The 22,565-nt window shown below is 50.0% G+C and overlaps 4 protein-coding genes across 4 annotated transcripts in view; 2 read left to right on the forward strand and 2 right to left on the reverse strand.

Moving 5' to 3' along the window:
• Nucleotides 1-1,993: 1,993 nt before the first annotated feature.
• EAH_00015830 (hypothetical protein, conserved) lies at nt 1,994-11,754 on the reverse strand (the record flags this gene model as incomplete). The annotated part of the gene is made up of 11 exons (XM_013394032.1): nt 1,994-2,023; nt 2,801-2,909; nt 3,360-4,045; nt 4,615-4,809; nt 5,250-5,810; nt 6,273-6,728; nt 6,979-7,490; nt 8,177-8,633; nt 8,888-9,407; nt 9,691-9,964; nt 10,173-11,754. The coding sequence occupies 11 exons, from the start codon at nt 11,752-11,754 to the stop codon at nt 1,994-1,996; spliced, it is 5,382 nt and encodes a 1,793-aa protein (XP_013249486.1).
• A 434-nt stretch (nt 11,755-12,188) lies between these two features.
• Nucleotides 12,189-13,214, forward strand: EAH_00015840 (hypothetical protein, conserved; the record flags this gene model as incomplete). Its single annotated transcript, XM_013394033.1, has 1 exon — nt 12,189-13,214. The coding sequence occupies one exon, from the start codon at nt 12,189-12,191 to the stop codon at nt 13,212-13,214; it is 1,026 nt and encodes a 341-aa protein (XP_013249487.1).
• Nucleotides 13,215-14,379: 1,165 nt separating this feature from the next.
• EAH_00015850 (hypothetical protein, conserved) lies at nt 14,380-16,455 on the reverse strand (the record flags this gene model as incomplete). The annotated part of the gene is made up of 1 exon (XM_013394034.1): nt 14,380-16,455. The coding sequence occupies one exon, from the start codon at nt 16,453-16,455 to the stop codon at nt 14,380-14,382; it is 2,076 nt and encodes a 691-aa protein (XP_013249488.1).
• Nucleotides 16,456-19,363: 2,908 nt separating this feature from the next.
• Nucleotides 19,364-22,565, forward strand: part of EAH_00015860 (phosphatidylserine decarboxylase proenzyme, putative) — a gene marked incomplete at both ends in the record, with an annotated part of 8,766 nt that continues 5,564 nt past the window's right edge. Inside the window, 6 exons of the mRNA XM_013394035.1 lie at nt 19,364-19,515; nt 19,965-20,169; nt 20,520-21,089; nt 21,523-21,556; nt 21,974-22,099; nt 22,311-22,499. Of these exons, the coding sequence (XP_013249489.1) occupies nt 19,364-19,515; nt 19,965-20,169; nt 20,520-21,089; nt 21,523-21,556; nt 21,974-22,099; nt 22,311-22,499 (1,276 nt within the window). The remainder of the gene's footprint in view (nt 19,516-19,964; nt 20,170-20,519; nt 21,090-21,522; nt 21,557-21,973; nt 22,100-22,310; nt 22,500-22,565) is intronic.

Below are 22,565 nucleotides of genomic sequence, written 5' to 3' on the forward strand. Positions count from 1 at the left end.
TATATATATATATATATACCTATACATATATATATGTGTGTGTAGAAGTATATGCATGTGGGTATATATAAATATGTATATCTTCATCCTTCTCATTTTATATATATATATATATATATATCTATTTATATATATATATATATATATATAGGCATGCATATATACCTGTGAATATATATATATATATATGCTGGTTTGTTTTGTTGTTGTTTTGTTTGCGTGTTTTGTTTGTTTGTTTAATATGCTTTCATATGCATGCATATATACATATATATATATATATATATATATATATAACTGTATTTATTAATTAATTTATTAATATTGAAAAATATATATATATATTTATCTTTATGAATACACCATATATATATATAACATATATATATCAATATACTTTTGAATAATAATGCATATAAATAAATATATATATATATATATATATATATATATTTATGCATACACTCTATATACATACTTATATATATGAATATATATATATAAATATACATGTATATATATAAATATATATATATATATATATATTATATTGATAGATTTTGAAGCATTTGTTTGTGTGCAGGTGGACGAAGGGCTTCCGCACTGGCAGCAAAATATTATCAGCTGCTGTAACATTAGATATTTTAGCGGTTTTGTTGCGTCTAGGAGAGTATTTATATTTATTTAAGAGCCTGACGACATTATGGTGGTCTAGGTTTAATATAACAAAGAGCGAATGGGGTGTATTTGCAGCTGCTAATCTATTAGATTCTATATCTTTACTTTCTTACGGTCTTGCTCTCTTCTATATTGAATGTTATCATGATGAAGGCACTCAAGAAGAATTAGCTTGGCTAATGCTCTCTCTTTTCTCTCTCTCAGGTCTATGCAGTAAGTCTTCTTCATTTGTTTAGCCCTTTTATCAATTTTTACATATTTACTTTCTTTGCTGTCCCCGTGCATGCACACATACACCAACAACAACTTATAACACCCTAGTTCTGATGCTACATATATATATATATATGTATAAATATATGTATATAAATATATTTATATATATATGTATGTATGTATAAACATGTATATGTAGGTTTATGCATCTATATACATTTATTTGTATGTTAATGCATGTATATATATCTATATATATAATATATATAGATATATATGTACAGACACATATATACAGATATATATATATATATATATATATATTCATTTATACATTTATTTATTTATCTGTTTGTTTGTTTGTTTGTTTGTTTGTTTCTCAGTGCTGCTGCTGATGTTTACAGGATACGGGGCTGTGTTTATGCTGCTCTTTACTGCTGCTGCTTATGGAGTGTCTTGCTACTGGTCGTTTTTATTTGAACCCTTGTTATTGAAGTGGGCCCCACAGTTACACTCGAGAGATATAAATACAGATATAATGCCAACTGAAAGCGATGCAGCAGCAGCAGCAGCAGCGCAGCAGCAGCAGCAGCAAGGAGGGGTAGGCGGATACATGCAAGATCAGCAGCAGCCACCCCACTATATCAACACACAATCTTTCTCCAACATACCCGGAGTCTCTGCTGCTGCTGCAGCAGATATTCCTACTCAATATGATTACTCGCAGCTGCAGCACCAAGTATCTCAGGGCATAGAGATGGGGGTTGTAGCCCCTCAGCATTAATAGCTGCATTATATTGTTATTATTATTGTTATTAATAATATTATTATTATGATAAAGGGAATGTAAAGGGCGAAAGAAGCACTAGCAAAAAAACCCGTTTTGTTAAGCCCCAAGGAAACCCCACATATACACCCCAACTTGGCTGGGGTGTATAGGCAGGTCTCCTCTTGTCGATTTAGAGACACCGAGCCCTTTTATTTTACATGCTCGGTGGATGTAGCGTACAGCTTCTTAATCTCTTCTTGCGGGGGAGATGAGGGGCTTTTAGATAATTTATGTGTCCAGGGTGTACAGACACCCCAAACAAACAAACAATTACGTTGGCAGTCGCTCTTTTAACTGTCGCTACAAACGCAAACGCCGCTCCCTCCCTCACAAACAGCTAGCTAGCTAGCTAGCTAGCCACCTAGTTAGCTAACTAGTCCCCCCAGCTAGCCACTGTCTAGGTAGCTAGCTAGCTGACTAGCTAGTCAGGATTGAAAATAGCTGGTAGCTAGCTGAGGCTATTTTACGTTCTTTCTCTTTACATAGACTTTATTAGAGTGGGGAGTTGCTGCGAGGCCCCAGTGGTCCACTGGTCCACTGAAGAGACACTAGGTGGTCCAGTGGTCTCTGATTAGAGAAGGCCCAGCACCCCTCTAGTACAGAAGTGCTTCAACTCTGTCTCCTCCCGATTTATTGAAGGAGACACTCATACGGCGGACTAAAGAACACACATAAAGGCTGCTGCTGCTGCCGTTGGTGTTTCTGCTGCTGCTGCTGCAGATGTTGCTGCAGCTGTTGCCCGTGCTGCTGCTGCTGCTCTTGGAGGCAGTAGCTGCACTATTACCTGTCCCTTTTCTCTGCTGTCTCCTCGGGCCCCACCGCAGCAGCCTGAGAAGCAAACGCATGCATGAATGTATGTATACAGTTAATAAGAGGTGCAGCAGAAGGGGACAGCTAAGAGGTGCAGCAGGAGACAGTTAAGAGACGCAGCAAAGGGAGACAGTTAAGAGGCACAGCAAAAGGAGACAGTAGCAGAAGGAGACAGCAGAAGGAGAGAGGAGGAGGAGACAGTAGAGAGGCAGAGCAGAAGGATACAGCAAAGGAGACAATTAAGAGGTGCAGCAGAAGGAGACACACCAGTATATCGATGCTACGATCTAGAGACGCTGCGCCTGTCTCCAGCAGATCCCCAACTAAAGAGGAACCCCCAACGCCCTCGTTGCTCAGCATCACCTTCTTTACAAGTCTGAGGATAAAACAAAGCACTAAAAGGAGACAGTTATGCAGACAAGAGACAAGCATAAAGCCCCAAACCCTAACACATTAAAAAGGAGACAGTTGTACAGACAAGCAGCAACAGACATATATATAGATACAGATATAAGTAGATATGGATAAACATATCATACATAATATATATATATATATATGCATGCATATACATATATACTATCTACATATATATAACCACATTTATCTTTTTCTTTGCTGGGCGCTTGAGGTGCATGCACGAGGAGGTGGATGTACACCGTAGCTTTTAATAGAAAGGCATTGCTTGTGTTTTGTCTGTGTAGATGTTGTCTATAAAGAGTCTGGTGCCTTGGTATTTGTTTTTGCGCATTTTCGCTGAGGAGACAGACAGTTGAGCGTCGGTGTCTAGGGTTTAGGGTTTAGGGTTTAGGGTTTAGGTGTATACCGTATGCTCTCCGTCTGGGAGAGGAGTTCTCGCCAGTCCCTTCGTTTGTTTTTGCGCCTGTCTCCTTTTTTAAGTGTCTCCTTTCCCCTGTCTGTCTCTTTATATTCTTCTTCTTCTTCTTCTTCTTCTTCTTCTGCAGGTGCAGCTACTTCAAGAGGAAGGGCACGTGTCCCCTCTTTAGCTAAGTGTCTCCCCGCCTCGAGCTGTACAAACTCTAAAGTATCTAGGAAAGCAGCAGGGCTTAATTCGTCTGGGTTGGGGCTTGCTGAGGAGACAGTTTGTGCTGCTTCTGCAGCAACGAGGTGCAGCGCATGCGGCCTTGGGGGCCCCCCTCCCTCTTTACCTCTTCTCCCTGCTGCTGCTGCTGCTGCTGCTGCTGCTGTGAGGGTTTGATGCTGCGCTGCAGCCTCCTCCCCAGTCATATTGCCAGACTCCTTCAGTAAAGCCGGCAGCGCAGCAGACTCCTCGAAGAAGCGAGAAAGAGACATAAACCCCACAGGATCGCTGGGATCGTGGGGATCGGGTCTGGCGAGGGTTTGCACGCGTTGGAGACCGTCAGAGGCGGGGGGGTGCAGGGGGGCCTTAGCTAGCTTGCTAGCATACTGCTCTGCTAGAGGAGCTAGCTGGCTAGCTGTAATGTGCTGCTGCAGCCCCTCAGGTGTCTCTACACCTAATGTTGTAAACGGCTGATACACTCGCCCAGTCAGCAGCACCATCTGCTGCAGCAGCAAATGCCCCAGAAGGAAGATGTCCTTTACTTTGGGGTGTATCTACATCAAAGAAACATACACAAGGGACAGAGACAGAGACAGCAGCAATAATTAATTAATTTATAATCAATTAAACCTGAGCTGTCTCCTCCAAAGGACTCTGACTACAGCGCCTCAGAGGAAGCACGCCCAGGGGCTCTCTCCTCAACTGTCTCCTCAGCTGTCTCCTCAACTGTCTCCTCAGATCTCGCCTAAACTGTCTCCTCACGTGCCTCCAACTGTCTCTGCAGGTGTCTCCTCAGGTTTCTGCTCAACTGTCTGTTCAACTGTCTGCTCAACTGTCTCCTAAGCTGTCACCTCAAGAGTCCCCTAAGCTGTCTCCTCAGCTGTCTCCGCAACTGTCTCCTCAACTACGCCCCCAACATATATATATATATATATGTAGCTCCCAAGGCTCTCCTTCATGTACAACTAAACATAAGCTGCAAGGCCCCTCGACTCCCGAACCCAAACCCTAAACCCTAAACCCTAAACCCTAGGCGCACGTAGATAACGAGGGGTCGGCGGAAGTCTCTGAGATCGGCTGTGTGTGCAGCGAGGACAGGCTGAGGAAAGGAGACAGTGTGCAGAGTCCCTGAGGAGACAATAAGCTGATTAGGGTCTCTAAACACCACTTGGGGATGAGGAGGGAGGGCTCGAGAGAAACATTTGCAGTTAAGTAGAGTATAAAGATGCAGGGCCTGCGCACACACAAAACCCTCAATCCTAAACCCTAAACCCTAAACCCTAGACAACAAAAAAGAAAAGCATTATGCATCAAACTATACTCCCCAGGACAGCTCTAGCACCGACTTCATTTAAGAAAATATTTTAATAAAATAAATAAACAGCAGCCAATGCAACCCATCAAGACATTAAAATAAAACAACGAACTCTAATTCTCACGAAGACAACACAAAGTATATCAGTCCCTATACACCGCAATTCGCTACTAACCGCAGCGGATCGAGACACAGCTAGCCATAGCTAGCTGCAGCTAGCCACAGCTAGCTGCAGCTAGCCACAGCTAGCCACAGGTGGCTGTAGGTAGCCACAGCTAGCCGCAGCTAGCTACAGGTAGTCAGCTGAGGTGAGGGTGGTGGTGTTTGTTTGTGTGGGGTGTTGGTGTGGGGTGTCTTACGAGGTTCTGTCTTTCTGTGTCTTGTACAATTCTTTTACTTGGGTTTGTAAGGGCCTCCTTTAAATAGGCCTCCGCGTGTGCTGCTCCTGCTGTCTCCTCAGCGCTCCCTTTTGTCTCCTGCATGTGGGGTGGAGCAGCGGGGAGGGGGGGGGCCCCTGCTGCTCTTGCTGCAGTAAGGGAAGGAGGGGGGGCCCCCAGCCCAGCACAGGCCTGATCGACTGCAGCAGCAAAGTCTTCGTTGCTGCCTCCGCACTGTATTAAATGCTGCATCATTAACTGTCTCTGCGCATGTTGATGTTGGTGCTCTAAGACATGGATGTCTTCGAGGTATTTAAGCCCTTCTACCTGCATAGCAGCAAATGCTGCAGTGGGGGGCCCCCCCCCAGCACCTGTAGCTGCAGCGGGGGTTGTGGGGGCCCCCAACCCTCCTGGGGGCCCCTCCTCCCCTACTATCCCTCTTAGATCAACCCCTGTTGTCCCTGTATGGAGACAGTCGCTTGAATGATTGTCTCCTCGTGTCTGTCTCTCTAGCCAGCGCAGCAAGAAAGCAGCTCCTGAGGCCTACAGAGACGCATGCAAAGGGGCCGCACATACACCCCAGTGTGCATGCAGATAAAGCCCCACACAACGCATTCAGATACAAACGTAACCATCAAGATGCATCTCTCGCCTCCTATTTAGAAACGGAGACACTGCTTGCTTACCTTGGGGTCTCTGTTTATGTGTCTCTCTTTTGTCTATGTTTATTTCAATCTCTCTTCTTTCCTATTGCTCTTAAATATGTGTTTATGTGTGTCTCTCTTATTATTATTTATTTTTGTCTCCCTTTTGCTTGTGTTTGTTTGTGTCTCTTTTCTGTCTCTTTATGTGTCTCTGTTTGTATGTGTCTCTATTTGTCTGTCTTTGGTTTATTTTACTGTCTTCATTTATCTTTTTTGCTGTCTCTTTTTGAGTGTCTCCTCTGTCTCCTGTTTTGCTGCTGTTTATTTTTTCGTTTCTGCTGCTGCAGTTTGTCTCTCTTACATCTCTGCGGAGTTTATCTGCTATCTTCCAGGCCCACGTATCTAAGGGTTGAGTTGCTGCTTGAGGTGTCTCCTTTGCTGCTGCATCTGTCCCCTTTGTGCCTAGCTCCGCAGCAACGGAGACAGCACCTGCAGCAGCAGCAGCAGCAGCAGCGCCCCTGTCTCCTGCCCACAGTGCATGCAATATCGGCAGCAGCTGAACGCTTCCCCTTCTCCAATCATTTGATAAAGCAGCAAGGGGTCCCTCTACTTTGGGGCTGGAGACAGCAAGGGGAGACAGTGCAGTAGCTGGAGAAGCAACAGCCATTAGCTGGCTGATCTCGCTGCTCTTAGGCAGCAGTCTCTGTCTCTTCACCAAGCAATTGAGGAAACACAGGGCCCTCTTCGTGCTGAGGCCCTGCTGCAGCAAGTGATGCAGCAGCGGACCCGGGGATCCGATCCCACTGTACCGTTCCGCCTACACCCCACACGTAAACAGCAAACACACACACACACAACCCGCACACGTAGCAGCTCCTGCTCCCGCTGCTCCTGCTGCTTATGCTGCTGCTGCTGCCGTCTTTTCTGCTGTTGCTGCTGCTGCTGTTGTTGTTGCTGCTGTTGGGTCGGATGTGCCGTCACTGCATGGAAAGTAGGAGCAGCTGCTACAGCAGGAGCAGCAGCAGCAGCAGCAGCAGCAGCAGAAGCTCATCTTTAGCTTCGCTTACTGTGGCATTCTCTAGGGCCCTGAGGGCCTTGTCTCTTTCTTCTGGTTTTGCTTCCTCCAGCAGCAGCAAGACTTCTGCTGCACTGAGGCTGAGTGCAGCGGAGACACTTCCTGGGGCCCCCACGGGTACAGCTGTGCGTAGCTCAGCTAGAGGGGGGCCCCCATCAGCATCAGAAAGAGACAGTTTAGGGTTATTAGGGAAGAGAAGATCAATGAGGGGAGTAGGAGACCCGAAAGCAAGATAAGGGTCTCCAGGGCCCCCCTGACGGGTATTGCGAATTGAGCTAGCTAAAGCTAGCTGCAGAGATTCACCCCTTTGTATACCCACATAGAAAGGCCAGGCATTCTTTTCTGCTGCTTGTCTTATAGCCTGCCACCGCTGCACTGAGCTGCAGCAGCAGGAGACCTTAAGAGGAGACAGCGCCCCTGAACCTGCTGTCTCCTTTGCTGCTGCTGTCTCCTTTGCTGCTGCTGTCCCCTTCTTCTGCTGCACTGTCTCTTCTTCTTCTGTCTCTAATGCAGCAAAACCAGCAGGTAAGAATGCCTTTGGAGGTGAAGATGCGTCTTTATATATTGCAAACATCGAAGACAGCAGAGAAGAAGCTGCAGATACACCCCACATGCATGCACAACCGCCTCCGGGCCTTAAAACCTCAGGCAAACAAAGTAAAGAGACAAAAGGAGACACCCAAAGAGACAGACTCAAACGGCGGCGCACAACGCACAGCACCATACATATATAAATATATATATATATATGTATATATATATACGTATGTATATACATATATATATATATATGCGTGTATATAGAATTACAAATATGCAAATAAGGGCCCACATAGAAGAGGAATATGCTGTATGGCTGCATGAATGTGTACTATCAATTATATATATGCATATATATATATATATATATATATCTATATATATCTATATATATATATATATACATATATATATATATATAGATGCTCTACCTAGAAGAGGAATATGCTGTATGTCTGCATGAATGTGTATTATCCACTCCGCCTCAAGACCTCCATCTTGCGGTTTTCTTTTGATGTTTAAAGACGCAGAAGTAGGGCAATTAAGGCCTCGAGATATACGCAGACGAACCCCTTCAGGAAGGGCCCCCCTCCCAAAGCAATGAACAAGAAAGAAAGCATATAGCCTTGCTGCAGCAGCAGCAAGTGCACCCGCTGAGTTCAACACAGGGGGCCCCACATCTCCCTCCGAACCCCCTTGAGGGCCCCCATTCTGGGGGGCCCCCTCCTGAGGGGCCCCCTGGGGGCCCCCAGGCAGAGTTAAGAGATCGTCAAAAGAAGGAAAAGGGATCGACGCCTCGGGGTCTTCAACGGGGGCCCTTACAGGGGCCCCTGGGGGCCCCCCCCCATCAATTGGGGCCCCTGGGGGGCCCTCTAGGACTGTTTGGGGGGCCCCTAAGGGCCCCTCGTTGCGGGGAGCCCCCGGTAGACGTAGGGTTTGGCGCATTGTATGAAAGAGATCCCTTAAGAACACCTGGGCCTCCACAAAGGTACGAACTGCTGCTTCCTCAGCATCTGCTGGTGGGGGCCCCTCCGGCTCTGCGGTATTTCTCCTTGCATGCAGCCCCGTACCCCCCAATATTGAACCCTCTAGGGCCTCTGAAACAGCCTGAAATAGAGCAAGACGCAAATAACACGTAGCAGCAGGTGAAAGAACACTACTGCTGCGACTCCTGCTGCAGTTGCTGCTGCTACAGTTGGTGGTGCTGCTGCTGCAGGTGCTGATGCTCCTATAGCTGCTGCTACTATTCTAGTTACTGCTGCTGCTACAGTTGTTGCTTCTGCTGTTGTTGCTGCTGCTGCTGCAGCTGCTGCTACTGCTGCTGCTGCTGCAGTTGCTGCTGCTGGGATCCCTGGGCTTACAACTAGGAGCCTCCTCTCTAGGGTATTAAGGAGCATTAAGAAGTCGCTCCGTTGCTGCAGCAGCTCTGCCCTTGAGGCTCTCCTCCTTATCCCCCTACTGCTGCTGCTGCTGCTGCTGTCTCCTTGAGTGTCTCCTTCCAGCAGCCCCAGATCGCTCGCTAGACTCCTAGCTTGCTCGTTTAGCTGCGCCATTAAAGGAGCAGCAACTCTAGCAGCAGCATCAACCCCCTGCAGCACGAGGGCCTCAGTAAAAGAGGAGACAGCTAGCAGCGCTGCAGCAGATGTGGTGTCTGCTTCGTGGGGGCCCCCAAAAGGGCCCCCAAGACCCCTGTTAAAGGGGGCCCCCATACCAGCGGGGCCCCCCAAGGGCCCCCCCCTATGCAGCTCCTCCTCTAGCTGCTCTAGATCAGGGGGGTGTACATCAAGAGACAGCAAAAAGCCTTCTAATAGCAGCAGCGCCTCCCTGCTGTCTCCTGCAGCTCCGCTACGCTGGAGAGCATGAAAGAGAGAGCTTGGGTCCCTGGGGAAGCACATGCATACAAACCCTAAACCCTAAACCCTAAACCCTAAACCCTAAACTCCTAAGCCTATTCCCTAAGCAGAAAGGGGCCTTCATTTCTTGAGTGAAGGGGCTAGCAGAAGAATTAAGGGCATAGAATTAGGGTTTAGGGTTTAGAGTGAGGGTTTAGTGTGTGCTGTCCTGTGGGCCTACACCCGAACCCCCCAACCCGTGAATCCCCACCCCAAAACCCTAAACCCTAAACCCTAAAACCTCGTCTCACAGCCTCATGGAGGGCCCTAACCAGCTCATTAGAAGCCGTCTCTGCTCTAGAGACAGAGACAGCCGCATGCTTTCATCAGGGTCCTCAAGCCTTTGTGAATCTGTCTCTACCCATGCACGTATGGAGGCCCCCAGGGGCAGCAGCCACAGAGGGTTTGCTTTTCGCGGTACAAGGCCCCCACGGGGTCCCCTGCGGGGGGCCCCCCGGGGGCCCCCCCCAGGGGCCCCACACCCATACACCTCAGAGATAGTGCGTAGCAGCTGCAGACGGCGTTGCCGCCCTGAGGCAGAAAGCCCTGAAAGGAGACAGATAAAAAGAGACAAAAAGGAGACACGCATTTAAACAGATAGGCTGCGATAGAAGGGACCCTGGAAGCCCCACAACGAAACCCTAAACCCTAAACCCTAAACCCTAGCCAGGACAGCACCTAACTCCCTGCTGTTTCCCATCCTTCTGCCTTAATCTTTGTGCTGCACTGCAAAGGAGACAAACGAAACACCCACCAACAGTAAGAAAACCCTCTTCGGGGCCCCCAGGGGGCCCCTGCTGGGGGGCCCCCTGATCAGAGACGAGGCCCCTAGCCTCAGGGTCTAGCATCTCCCTGTAACGAACCATAGCACTTAGGACAGCCCACCTTAAGGCACGCCTCCCTGCTGCTGTTGCTGCTGCTGCTGCTGCTGCTGTCTCCTCAGTGGGGCTCTGCAGGGGCAGCAGCAGCGCTTCATGGAGAGCCAACTCCGGGAGCCGCAGCAGCAGCTTGCGCGAGCAAGGGGGCCCCCCAGGGGGCCCCTGTGCAGCAAAGGCCCTGCGCACCTCCCAGAGGGGGGCCTCCCCTTTAGTTATAACAACTGGCAGCTGATTAAAGCTAGGGACCTCCTCAGCAGAGAAGAGGGCCCCCCGAAACTCCTCCCACACCTCTGCTGCCAGCTGCAGCTGCAGCTGCTGCTGGTGCTGCTGCTGTTGCTGCTGCTGCTGCTGCTGCTGCTGGGGGGTGGGTTTGGGTGCTGCAACTCGGGGGTATAGGGCTTCAAAGAAAGTATTGATGTGTCTCTTCATTATGTCAAATCCCGCTGTCCCTTTGGTGGCTGCTGCTTGTGCTGCTGCTCTCCGCTGCACTGCAGCAGCAGCAGCTTCAGCAAACAACGCATGCGTCATTCTTAGCTCCAGCGTATTTACCCCGAGGCTCTCCCTCTCTAGGGGGCCCCCCTCCTTAATGTGGGCCCCCCGCAGCAAATAGGGGGCCCCCTCCTTTAGGTATCTTGCTGCATCTGTCTCCGCATCAATACTTAGAAACAAAAATGTCTCGAGAGGCAGCTGCAGGTGCTGCCAATCCCTACACTTCTCAGGGGCCCCCACCAATGGGGGCCCCCCACAAGAGGTGGGGGCCCCCTTACTGGGGACCCCTCCTCCAGTGGGTGAGGGGCCCCCAGTGGGTGAGGGGCCCCCAGAGGTTGAGGGGCCCCCCATAGGCCTGGCCTCTCCAGGGGCCCCAAAATGTACATCAATGGCTCCAGGGGCCCCTAAAGACCCTGTCTCTTGTAAAGGAACTTGAGCTGTATACGCACCTTCCCTTGTACATACAGGGGAGTGGGGCCCCCACATCTCGAAGTCTGCTGCTTCTTCTGCTGCTCCGGCGGGTGGGGGCCCCTGGGGGCCCCCAGGGGGGCCCCCAGCCGCATCTAGAGATAAGGAGAGGCCCCGTTGCCTCCTGTCACTAATGCTGCTGCTGCTGCTCCAGTGAGAGGAGACCTGCAGCATTTGCTGTGGGGAGCGGAGTTCCTGCTGCTGGGATCGTCTCCCAGGGGCACGAGGCCCCGGGGAGACGAAGGCAGACCCCACAACCCCAGGAGAAAGGGATCTAGTGAGTCTCTTTATGCTGAGCTGCTGCTGCAGTTGTTGTTGCTGCTGCTGCTGCAGCTGTTGCGGCTGCGGTAGCACCGCAGCAGCAGCAAGTGCCCGCCTCCCCAGCCCAAGCCCATCGTTGAGAGGGCCTCGGAGGGACAGGGAGGAGACACAGGAGCAGCACAAGATAGCAGCAGCAGCAACAGCAGCAGCAGCAGCAGCAGATGCTCTCCAGGTCTTCATTGTAGCCGCTGCTCCCAGCGAGACTCAGGGGCCCCACAGAGGGCCTCCTATCGATCCCTGCTCTTCCCTCTTTAAGCAGCAGAATAAATACAAATAAATACAGTAAACAACTTCATTAATAAAGTTATTTCACACTGAGGTGTCTAGACATCCAGCGAGGCCCTCATTAAAGCAGGGGGGCCCCTAGGGGGGCCCCGGGGGCCCTTTTGGGGGCCCCTAGGGGCCCCCACCCCGCACAGCGGGGCATCACCATTTGTTATGGGGTCTTCGATTAAAGGAGTTGTTTATATCTTTATTTTTATTATATATAACAGCTAGCTACACCTGTCTCGAGCTAGCTAGCTAGCTGCGGCAAGGCCGCAACAGGGGCTCGTGGGTTGCTCTGGAGGCCCTAAACCCTAAACCCTACACCCTAAACCCTAAACCCTAAGATGATGGCCTCTCGGGGATGTAAGGGCCCTTGGGGTCTCTCAGGGGTTTATATATCTCGCTGCTTGAACCTGGGGGCCCCAGGAGGGATCAGGCAGACAGCAGCAGGTGCTGCAGCAGCACCTGCTGCTGCAGCAACAGCTGCTGCTTCCCCCCAAGGAGCTAGGCGGCCAGCAGCAGCGCCGCCACTTACAGGAGCAGCAGCAGCAGCAGCAACATCGGCAGCAGCAGCAACATCGGCCCCTCCATCTCATAGGGCTCGGTTCGTTATCTTCCCTGCCCTAGTGCCTCCATTAGGGGCAGCAACAGCAGCAACAAGAGCAGCAGCAGCAGATGCAGGAGGAGGAGGAGAAGCAGCAGCAGCATCAACAAGAGGAGAGCTGAGGCTGTGGGGCTGTGCATGCACGCTGCAGCAATCACGGGGCTTTGGAGTTAAGAGGGTGGTGCAGAAGAGGCGGCATCAAATGAAAATACTGCACCCTAAGCAGGAGCCTTATAGACCCCCTGAGTCTTCGGGTGTCTCTGCATCTTCGGGTGTCTCTTATACGCAGCCTTTGCCTCTGTCTTTAGTTAATTCAGGCCCTGTACGCCGCTTGCTGTATAGCGGTTCTGCTGCAGCAGCAGCAGCAGCAGCAGCAGTCGATTGGGAGCAATATCTGTCTCCTTGTCCAGGTGTACGCTGGCACCCGTGTGGGGCGTGGAGGGTTCAATTTGATAGAAGAAATAAACAAAAGAACTTGTTCATTCGTGCAGATTTATACTTCCGAGTAAGTCTCTACGGCTTTCATGCAGCCAAACAAAAGGCCTTCTGCTATCGCAAACGCCTCGAAGCAGAGTGGGAGGAGCTTCAACAAACTTGGCAGCAGCAAGACCAGCAGCAGCAGCAGCAGCAGCAGCAGCAGAAAGAGCAGCAGCAGAAAGAGCAGCAGCAGAAAGAGCAGCAGCAGCAGAAAGACCAGCAAAAATACAATCAGGGGGAGCATAAGCAGCACGAACAGCAGCAACAACACATGGACGCATTCCTATTGTGAATCTATCAAACCCTAAACCCTAAACCCTAAACCCTAAACCCCTTAGATAAATAAACTCATACAGAGGTGCGCACATACACACACACGCAGAGACAAGAAGGGGGCCCTCTCTCTTAGGGTACAGGGGGCCCCCCGGGGGCCCCCTCTTTTAGGGTACAGAGGGGCCCCCTGGGCCCGCCGGGGGCCCCCTCTTTTAGTGTACAGAGGGGCCCCCTCTTTTAGGGTACAGAGGGGCCCCATGGGGGCCCCTCTTTACCCTGTGGCTGTCACAGGAGACCCCCCTCACCAAGGGGCCCCTCAGCAGGCGTCAGAGCTGAGAGACATATCCCCGCTTGCTCCTTTCTTGCAAACCCTAAACCCTAAACTCCAAACCCTAATTGCACTAAGGCGTGGTCTTTCGGGAGGGTCTAGGGCTTAGGGTCTAGGGTTTAGGGTTTTAAGGTTTAGGGTTTTTACGGCTGAGGGTTTAGAATTAGAGTTTAGGGTTTGTAAACAAACGCAGATACTACCTCAGAAAGATGCGCAGCTGCTGTTTGCAGCCGCCAACAAGAAAACCCTAGCCACAACTACTCCCAGCTAGCTGCAGCGGCTAGCTACAGCTAGCTGCAGCGGCTAGCTACAGCTAGCTGCAGCGGCTAGCTACAGCTAGCTGCAGCGGCTAGCTACAGCTAGCTGCAGCTAGCCGTAAAGCGGCCAGTGGCTGCATGCACCCATTTGCGGGAGACTGCAGCTGTGGCTAGCTGGGGGTAACTGCGGCTAGCTGTGGCTAGCTGCCGCTAGCTAGCTGTGGCTAGGGGAGACTGCAGCTGTGGCTAGCTGGGGGTAACTGCGGCTAGCTGTGGCTAGCTGCCGCTAGCTAGCTGTTGCTAGCTAGCTGTGACTAGCTATAAAGAAGATGCAATGCACCGCGGAAGCTACACTGCAGATGATGCAATAATGCTGCCTTCACCTTTTAAGTGCTGCTGCTGCTGCAGCAGCAGCAGCAGCATTATTCTAAGGAGACATAGGGGCCTCTTGCTGCTCTTCTGTCTGTTTTGTTTTTGTTTGTTTATGTCCTCGCCCTCGCTGTGGGATTACTTTCAGAAGCCCTCGCGCCTTTATGCCGCCTGTTCTTGCTGCTGTTGCTGCTGCTGCTGCTGCTGCTGCTGTTGCGGAGACAGAGGCGTTATAGAGGGTCTAGGAAAGCCGCAGCAGGGGCAGGGCGTGAGGGTTGGCGGATTCCTTGTTGCTGCAGCAGGAGCTGTTGCTGCTGCTGTTGCTGCTGCTGTTGCTGGTGCAGCAGCAGCTGCTGCTGCTGCAGTTGCTGCTGCTCCTCGCTCGCTATCCGTCTCCACACAAAAGAAATGCCTTTCTTCTTAGCAGCCCAAGAGAAGCAGCAAGGAGGAGGCAGCAGCATTACAGCTTTTGTTGCACTCATTGCTTCTGGAAGTTGCTGCTGGTGCTGGTGCTGGTGCTGCACTGCAGCAGCAGCAGCAGCCCCTGCAGCATCTGTGCCTGTGCTCCAGATTTGCTGCAGCAGCAGCAGCTGCTTCTTCTCTCCATAGGTGCATGCAAGCAGCAGCTGCAGCTGCTGCTGCAGCCTCAAGCTGCTGGCGTCTTGTCTCTCCCCCGGCCACAGCATCCAACAGCCTTCGCCTAATGCTTCAAAGGCCCCCCCCTTTTTTATTTTATAAGAGCTAAACTTTCTAAAAGGGGCGCTCCACTTGCTGCTGCTGCTGCTGCTGCTGTTGCTGCTGTTGCTGCTGCTGCTGCTGTCTTTGTTCCAGAGAAGGGGAAGGTAAAGAGTCTCCAGCTCGCGCATTGAGAGACCCAACTCCTTCTGCTGCAGCTGCACGGCAGCCTCGTGCAGCTGCAGCAGCTGCTGCAGCCGTTGCTGCGGTGCTGCTGCTGCATCAGAAGCGCTGCAGCAGGACCCCTGCTGCAGATGCAGCAAATGCCCCCCGAGTTGCTGCTCTTGTGCTGCCCGTGAGGGCAGCAGCAGCGGGTGCGGCTGCTGTTGCTGCTGCTGCTGCAGCGGTCGCTGCCACTGAGTCTGTTGATGCAATTGCTGCTGCTGCTGTTGCTGCAGAAGCTGCTGCAGAATTTGCAGCAGGTGCTGCTGCTGCTGCTGCTGCGCCGCTGCTGCCGACGTGCCCCCAACTCCACTAACCGGTGGAGAGTGCATAGCATGCTGCTGCTGCTGCTGCTGCTGCTGTTGCTGCTGCTGCAACAAACCTATATCTGGATGCTGCCACAGCAGCTGCTGCTGATTTTGCTGCTGCTGCTGCTGCTTCTGCTGAGGACAAACTGCAGCAGCCTTACGGCGGGAAGACAAGGGGCCCTTGGCTGTACCCTTTCTCTTGCGTTCAGGTGCTTCAGTTGCTGGGGGCCTCTCGAGGTCATGGGGGCCCCTCCCTTCTGCTGCTGCAGCATCTGCAGCAGCAGCAGCAGCAACGACAGCAGCAGTAGCAGCAGCCTGCTCTGTAGATGCCCTGTGCCTCTGCACTACCACCGGACCCGCAGCAGCTGCAGCAGCTCCTGGGGGCCCCCCGGGGGCCCCCGCCTCCATTCTTTGGGGCTGCTTAGGGGCCCCCTGAGGGCATCCAGCAGGAACGTGCAGCTGCATCTGCTGCTGCATCTGGTGTTTACCGCCGAACTGCTGCCGCTTCTGCTGCTGCTTCTGCTGCTGCTGCTGCTGCTGCTGCTGTTCGAACGTTGATAGCTCTGTCTCCGGCTGCATGCGCTGTGGGGCCTGAATCTGCTGACAGTGAGGGAAATCCTTATGGCTTGATGCGTGCGGCGCTGCAGGGTGCTGCTGCTGCTGCTGCTGTTGCTGTTGTTGTTGCTGCTGCTGCTGCTGCAGGTCGTCTGGAGGCCCTCCTGATTGCATTTGGGCTGTATGTGGTTGTCCTTGAAGAGGCCCCCAGTCAGTAGGTAGCAAGAGAGGCCCTGAGGATAAATGAGGGGCCCCCAGGGGGCCCCCCGGGGGCCCCAGGGAGGGGGGCCCTGCGGGACTTGCTGCTGCTGAGCTTGCTGCTGCAGCCTGTGGTGGAAGTTGCTGCGTCTCTGCAGCAGCAGCTTCACCAGAGATTGTTTGGAGTAGAGAGTTCTGAGGTAAGAAGGGCCCTTGAGAGGGTACAGGAGGGGGGCCCCCAGAGGGCCCCTGCTGCCTGGGGGCCCCCTGCTGGTGCTGCTGCCTCCGGTGCTGCTGCTGCTGCTGCTGCTGCTGCTGTTGCTGCTGCTGCTGCTGCTGCCCTGTCATGTTGTTAAGTACCTTAAAAGAAAGTGCAGCTCTAGGGTATTTAAACAAAAGGAGACGCCTTCAGGTGGCTGCAGCAGCAGCGAAGGGCCCCAAGTACATGCAGCCCCGTGGCTGTGCTGCCTCTCCTTGCTGCTAGCAGCAGAGAGATGCATTATCTAAACATTTATAAATAAAATTTATTTACTTGTATATTTCACTCCTCTCCACTGTATTGGGAAGGAGATGAAGATGCAACTCCTGAGAAAATGATGCTGCTGCTGCTGATCCTTCTGCTGCTGCTTGCTGCTGCTGCTGCTTCTGCTGCTGTTGCTCTTGCTGCTGCTGCTGCTTCTGCTAGCCTGCATGCAGCAGCACCTGAAAGCCTCCTCAAGGGCGAGAAGAGAGGCGAATGCTCCGGGGCCAGCCGGGTGTAGCAGCAGCAGCAGCAGCAGGAAGGGGCCCTCAGCTGCGTATATTTGTTTGTTTCTGTTTATGATTATAAGAAAGGCATGGTGAGCTTCAAGAGAGACAGAAGAATTTAAGTAGAATTAAACATAAAAACAAACAAAACAAACAAAGTCTCTCTCTGCCTCCTAACCGACAGCAGCAGTAGCAGCAGCAGTCTGCTTCTGGGTGTTGCTGCTGCTGCTGCTGCTGCTGCTGCTGCTGCTGCTGCACTGCAAGGGAAGGTCGGCGCATGCAAGCCCCATTTCACTGCATGCATGCAGAGTTTTTATACCCTTATTAATGACACCTGCAAATAACTACGTCTGTCTCCTCAGCTGTCTCCTTTCTGTCTCCTTACTCTCGCTGCTGCCTGCAGTGCAGCAGCAGAAAGGCCCTGAGCTCTGCGGTGTATATTTGTCTCCTTCTTAGGGGCCCCACGAAGGGCCTAAGACTGTCTCTTCTCTCTTAAAGAAGAGACACTCTAAGGAGAGGTAAAAAGAGACAGAGAGATTAGAAAGGAGACACACAAAGATGGATTAGGAGACTGAATAAATAAGCATAAAACAGCAATTCATTATACAGACAGAACAAGGAGACAGATACCTATGCATTAATATATATATATATATATTATTACGCATATATATATTAATGCCTATATATATATATATATGTATATATATATGCATTCGAACAAGGAGACAGATACTTATATATTAATAACTAAATAAATGTATATATATACATATATATATATATATATATAAGGATAGGCAAGCAGAGCAAGGAGACCGCAAGGAGACAGAAGGAGTAGGAGACAGACAGCATACGAATAATAACACATTAATATTAATAAGCTCTATAGGCAAAAATAAACATGCAGCAGCACAAACAAACATAAATAAAACAAAAGGAGACAGCAGAAGGCAGAAAAACAAAAGTTAGTGCAAGTAAAAGGAGCCGCAGAGACAGGGCTATAAAACAAAATATAAAATCTTGAAACACTGCTACGCCTTGCTTATTTATTTATTTATTTATTTATTTATTTATTTATTTACTTATTATCTATCTATATTAATGTTTTTTATATCGAGTAAGAAACATAAACGAATGCATATTTATTTGTTTATTTATTTTCTTTTTATTTCTGTTTTATATTTTTTATATTGATGTATTTTTGCATGCTTGATTGCCTATCAAGATATTTCTACTTATATCAATATATATAGATATATACATATACTTATAGATATATATATATCTTATTATCTATGAATATATATGCAGATATCTAACTTAGACTTAGACGTACAATTTATTTGTATTATACACACGCCTGAGTACGTATATATGCATATATTGTATATATGCATATATATATATAGCTATATAGCTATATATATATATATATGTATATATATATATATATAGATATAGATATAGATATAGATATAGATATAGATATAGATATATAGATATAGATATAGATATAGATATAGATATAGATATAGATATAGATATAGATATAGATATAGATATATAAATATAAATATAGATATATATTGATATATATATATGCATATACATATATATGCATGTACATGGATTTATAAGAGAAACAAATATCTCTCAGGCTCTCGAGATAGGCGTAACTGGCCAAAATTAGTTAAGGCAGCAGCAGCAGCAGAGGCAGCAGCAGCAGCAGCAGAGGCAGCAGCAGCAGCAGCAGAGGCAGAAGCAGCAGCATCAGCAGTAGCATCGGCGGCAGAGACAGTCAACGCCGCACCCGAGGCAGCAGCAAATGTAGCAACAGCAGCAGCAGCAGCAGCAGCAGCAGCAGCAGCAGCAGCAGCAGACTAAGTGGAGGGTAAGGCAGAGCCTGTTCAAAGGCTTCAGCTCCCCTCCTGTTTAGCTCTAAGTATGTAAATGAAATAAATATATTTATAAACAAGATGTAGAAAATTATGCATGTGCATGCACTGTAGGAGAGAGGTTGTTAAAGGGGCCTTTCATTTGCCTCAAGCATTATTTAGAAATCGTTTATAAATAACTTTTTTTTATTCTTATTTGTTGTTTGTCGTGAAGGAATAGAACAGAACACTACAGCAGCAGCAGCAGCAGCAGCAACAGCAGCAGCAGCAAGAGCAGCAGCAAGAGCAGCAGCAGCAGCAGCAGCAGCACCAGTGGACAGCCTCACGGGCTGGGCAGCCCCGTAAGCGAGGCCTTGTGGTTTATTTATAAGCAGCAGCAGCAGCAGCAGTTTCAGTGATATAATTAATTAGTTTGTTTATTGTATTTAAAGAGTTTTTCTTCAATATTAATCTTTTTGTTGCTGCTCAGGTAGAAAGAGGCAGCAGCAACCTCTCTTTGTTTGGTCGTTATGCGTCTCCTTGTAGCTTTGCAGTTATATCATTGTTTTTTTCTTTTATTTTTTTAGTCTATTTCTACTCTCAGGTGTACATACACCTCACCTAGCAGGAGGATGTACCTCCAGCGATTGCTGCTGCTGCTGCTGCTGCTGCTGCTCGCCCTTCTGCTGCCCCCCACCCAAGCAAGCAACACAAACAAAAAAAAGGATGAAGAGTTTGTCTTCTCCTGCACTGGGAAACATATTATTTTGTCTTTTTACAAAACGTGAGCAGAAAGAAACAAGGATTGGCTTCTGCAGCAGCAGCAGCAGCAACTGCTGCGGCTGCTGCTACTGCTACTGCCGCTGCTGCTGCTGCAGCCTCAGCAGCCGCCGCAGCAGCACCCAGCGGCAGCAGCGATTGCCAGCGTAATATAATCTCTTTGTACCTGTCTGAACGATGAACTGCTGCTGCTTGATCCCCTACCGCTGCTGCTGCTGCTGCTGTTGCTGCACGGGCTGTTCTTGTTGCTGCAGCAGCTGCTTCAAGGGTTGGTTTGTGCTGTATAGGGACAGCACAAACTACTCCCTGCAGAAGCATCAGAGCATCATGCAGCTGCGGTGTATGTGTAGAAGCACCAGAGCTACATGCTGCTCTGCTTGTTCTGCTGCTTCTGCTTCTGTTGCTGCAACAGCATGCTGTTCTGCTGCTGCTTTATTTGGGGTGTATGTACAGGCCTCGACGTGCATGCGTTCGTTGGTCAGCGGGAGCAACTCTGGGGAGTCTCTCCTCTTCTCTTGCTGCTCTCTCGGGGTGTACAGACACCGTACATCTGCGTACAGATACCGTGTGGGGTAGGCTTGCCTTCTGGAGGGGGCGCCTAAGCAGCAGCACACCTTTAGATAAGCTTTCGAGGGGGCGCCTCAGGGCTGTAGCAAAGGTGAGGAGCAGCAGACGATCCATGCTGCTCTGCTGCTGCTACTGCTACTGCCGCTGCTGCTGCTGCTGCTGCTGCTGCTCGGTGATGCGGCTGGGGGCTTAACAGTTAAAAGAGTGTCTCCTTTTAGAGGCTTTCGGGGTAATCACTAAGCTGGAGGAGACAGTTAGTCTGCATGCGCGGGGGGAATCGATCTACTCCTGTTGCTGCTGCTGTTGCTGTTGCTGTTGCTGCTGCTGCTTCCAGTGCAGCGCGTAGCGCACCTGCTGCTGCGGCGTTTGTTGGGTGCTGAAGGATTTGTTTTGTGCGTTGTGTTCCTGCTGCTGTTGCTGCTTTTGCTGTTACTGCTGCAGCGGGGTTCTGACAATGTGCCTCTAGATCCTCGCTTCCTTGATGTGCTGCCTCGAGTAGATGCAGCAAACATACCGCTGCTGCTGCTGCAGCCATGGGCGACTGTGCATCGTCTAGACTCAGTAAAAGAGCTGCTGAAGGGGTCTCCTGAAGTGTCTCCTTCTTGGCTGCAGGGCAATGAAGGAGGTGTCTCCTTACTGCAGCCTGACAACCATACACTAGGCTCTATCTTCCCTACTCTTACCTATAGACGCGTAGAGTTTAGAGACGAAGAGACAGGCTTAGTAAAGTATTACCCCTCTAATATTTTTTCTTTTCCTATTAAAGCAAGTGCTTATTATTGCGGTGCTAAGATACCTCTGCGTATCTCGAGCATCGGGAGGAGACAGTTAGAGACAGCAATTGCTGCAGAGACACCCAACAAAGCTGAAGCTCGTCTACTCGCAGCACGCAGCCCCACAGATATTCACACAGAGCAAGACCCTACTGTTATTCTTCTACAACTCTTTAGGGGGCCCAACGGAGAAGCAGTATTTAAGGAGACACCTATTCATGTCGATCATGAACAGGCCGTATGCTGCTGCTGCTGCTGCTGCTGCTGTTTATGCTGCTGCTGTTTATGCTGCTGCTTCTGCTGCTGTCTCTTTTCCCCTCCTGTTGCTGCTGGTTCTGCTTCTGATGCTGCTGCGGCTGTTTCTGCTGCTGATGACGCTGTTTTCCTTGTTGCTGGTGCTGATCCTGCTGCATCTGCTCCCGTTTCTGCTGCTTCTTCTGCTGCTGCTTTTGCTGCTGCGGTTGTCTCTGCTGCTGTTGCTGTTTCTCCTCCTGTTCTGCTGGTGCTGTTTTCGCTGCTGCTGCTGTTGCTGCTGCCTTTTCTGGTATTGCTGCTGCTGTTTTTCCTTCTTCACTATCTGCAGCTGCTGTTATTTCTGCTGCTGCTGCTGTTTCTGCTGCTGCTGGTGCAAATACTGCGGGGTCGTGGGTGTCTCTGTGGGGTGTCTGCAGCCGCTGCTTCGTACTGATGCCCGCACTCGCTACGGTAAGCCATTGCGTTTGAGGGAGGTGTCTCCTTCTCTGTCTCCATTATAAAGAGACAGAGACAACTGCCTCTCTGTGCCTCCCTTCCGAGGAGACAGATACAAGTGTCTCCTTTTAGTGCAGCTGCCTCTCTTCACTGCAGTTATTATGCCGCTCGTTGCAACTGTTGCATGCGGGGCGCTTTATCTGCGAGAGGGGCATGCAGTACTGCTGCTGTTGCTGCTGCTGCTTTTGCTGCTGCTGCTGATCGTGCAGTAGGCGGTGCTGCTGCTGCTGCTGCAACTACTGCTCCGTGTGCACGTGCAGCTGCAGCTAAAACTTATAAATGGCTGAGTTTTCGGTGTAGCTTGGCGTTTATCTACTACTTTCCCTGGTGCTGCTGCTGCTGCTGCTGCTGCTGCTGCTGTTTGTGCTTCAGGGCGTGGCTTTCTTCGTAATTTTTTTACTGATAACACCCGGATGCTGTCTCGTGTTGGGGGTTTCTTCTCTCGACTTCGGGTGTCTCCTTGTTTCCTCTGGAAGTTTGCTGCAATGACAAACATTGGTGAGAACAATCAATATTTAAAAAGGGGCCCCACAGGGGCCCTAGCGGGGCTCCAGAGGGTTTAGGGTTTAGGGTTTAGGGTTTAGAGCTTAAGGTTTAGAGTTTTGGGTTTAGTGTTTAGTGTTTAGGGTTTAGAGTTTAGATTTTAAAGTTTAGGGTTTAGGGTTTAGGGTTTAGGGTTTAGGTGTATGATGATATGTGTATGGTGCAGATCTCGAAGAGGCGTTTAGTACGGCTCAGACATGGCAGGGGGGCGGTCGGCACTTCGAGTGTATAGGCAGCTTCTTCTCTCGCCCAATTAATACCGACGTCTTGAGGCCTATAGACAGAGATGCATTAGTTGTCTCTCCTGCAGACTCTGTCTTGCAAAACGCATTCTTCATTACACCCGACAAAGACGGTAAAATAGTTGCCGCTCGCATTCCTCAGGTATACACAACAACAAACATATACACACTTATCGTGC

Source organism: Eimeria acervulina, genomic scaffold (assembly GCF_000499425.1).
Source record: "Eimeria acervulina Houghton genomic scaffold, Eah_scaff97, whole genome shotgun sequence".
Classification (NCBI taxonomy): domain Eukaryota; phylum Apicomplexa; class Conoidasida; order Eucoccidiorida; family Eimeriidae; genus Eimeria; species Eimeria acervulina.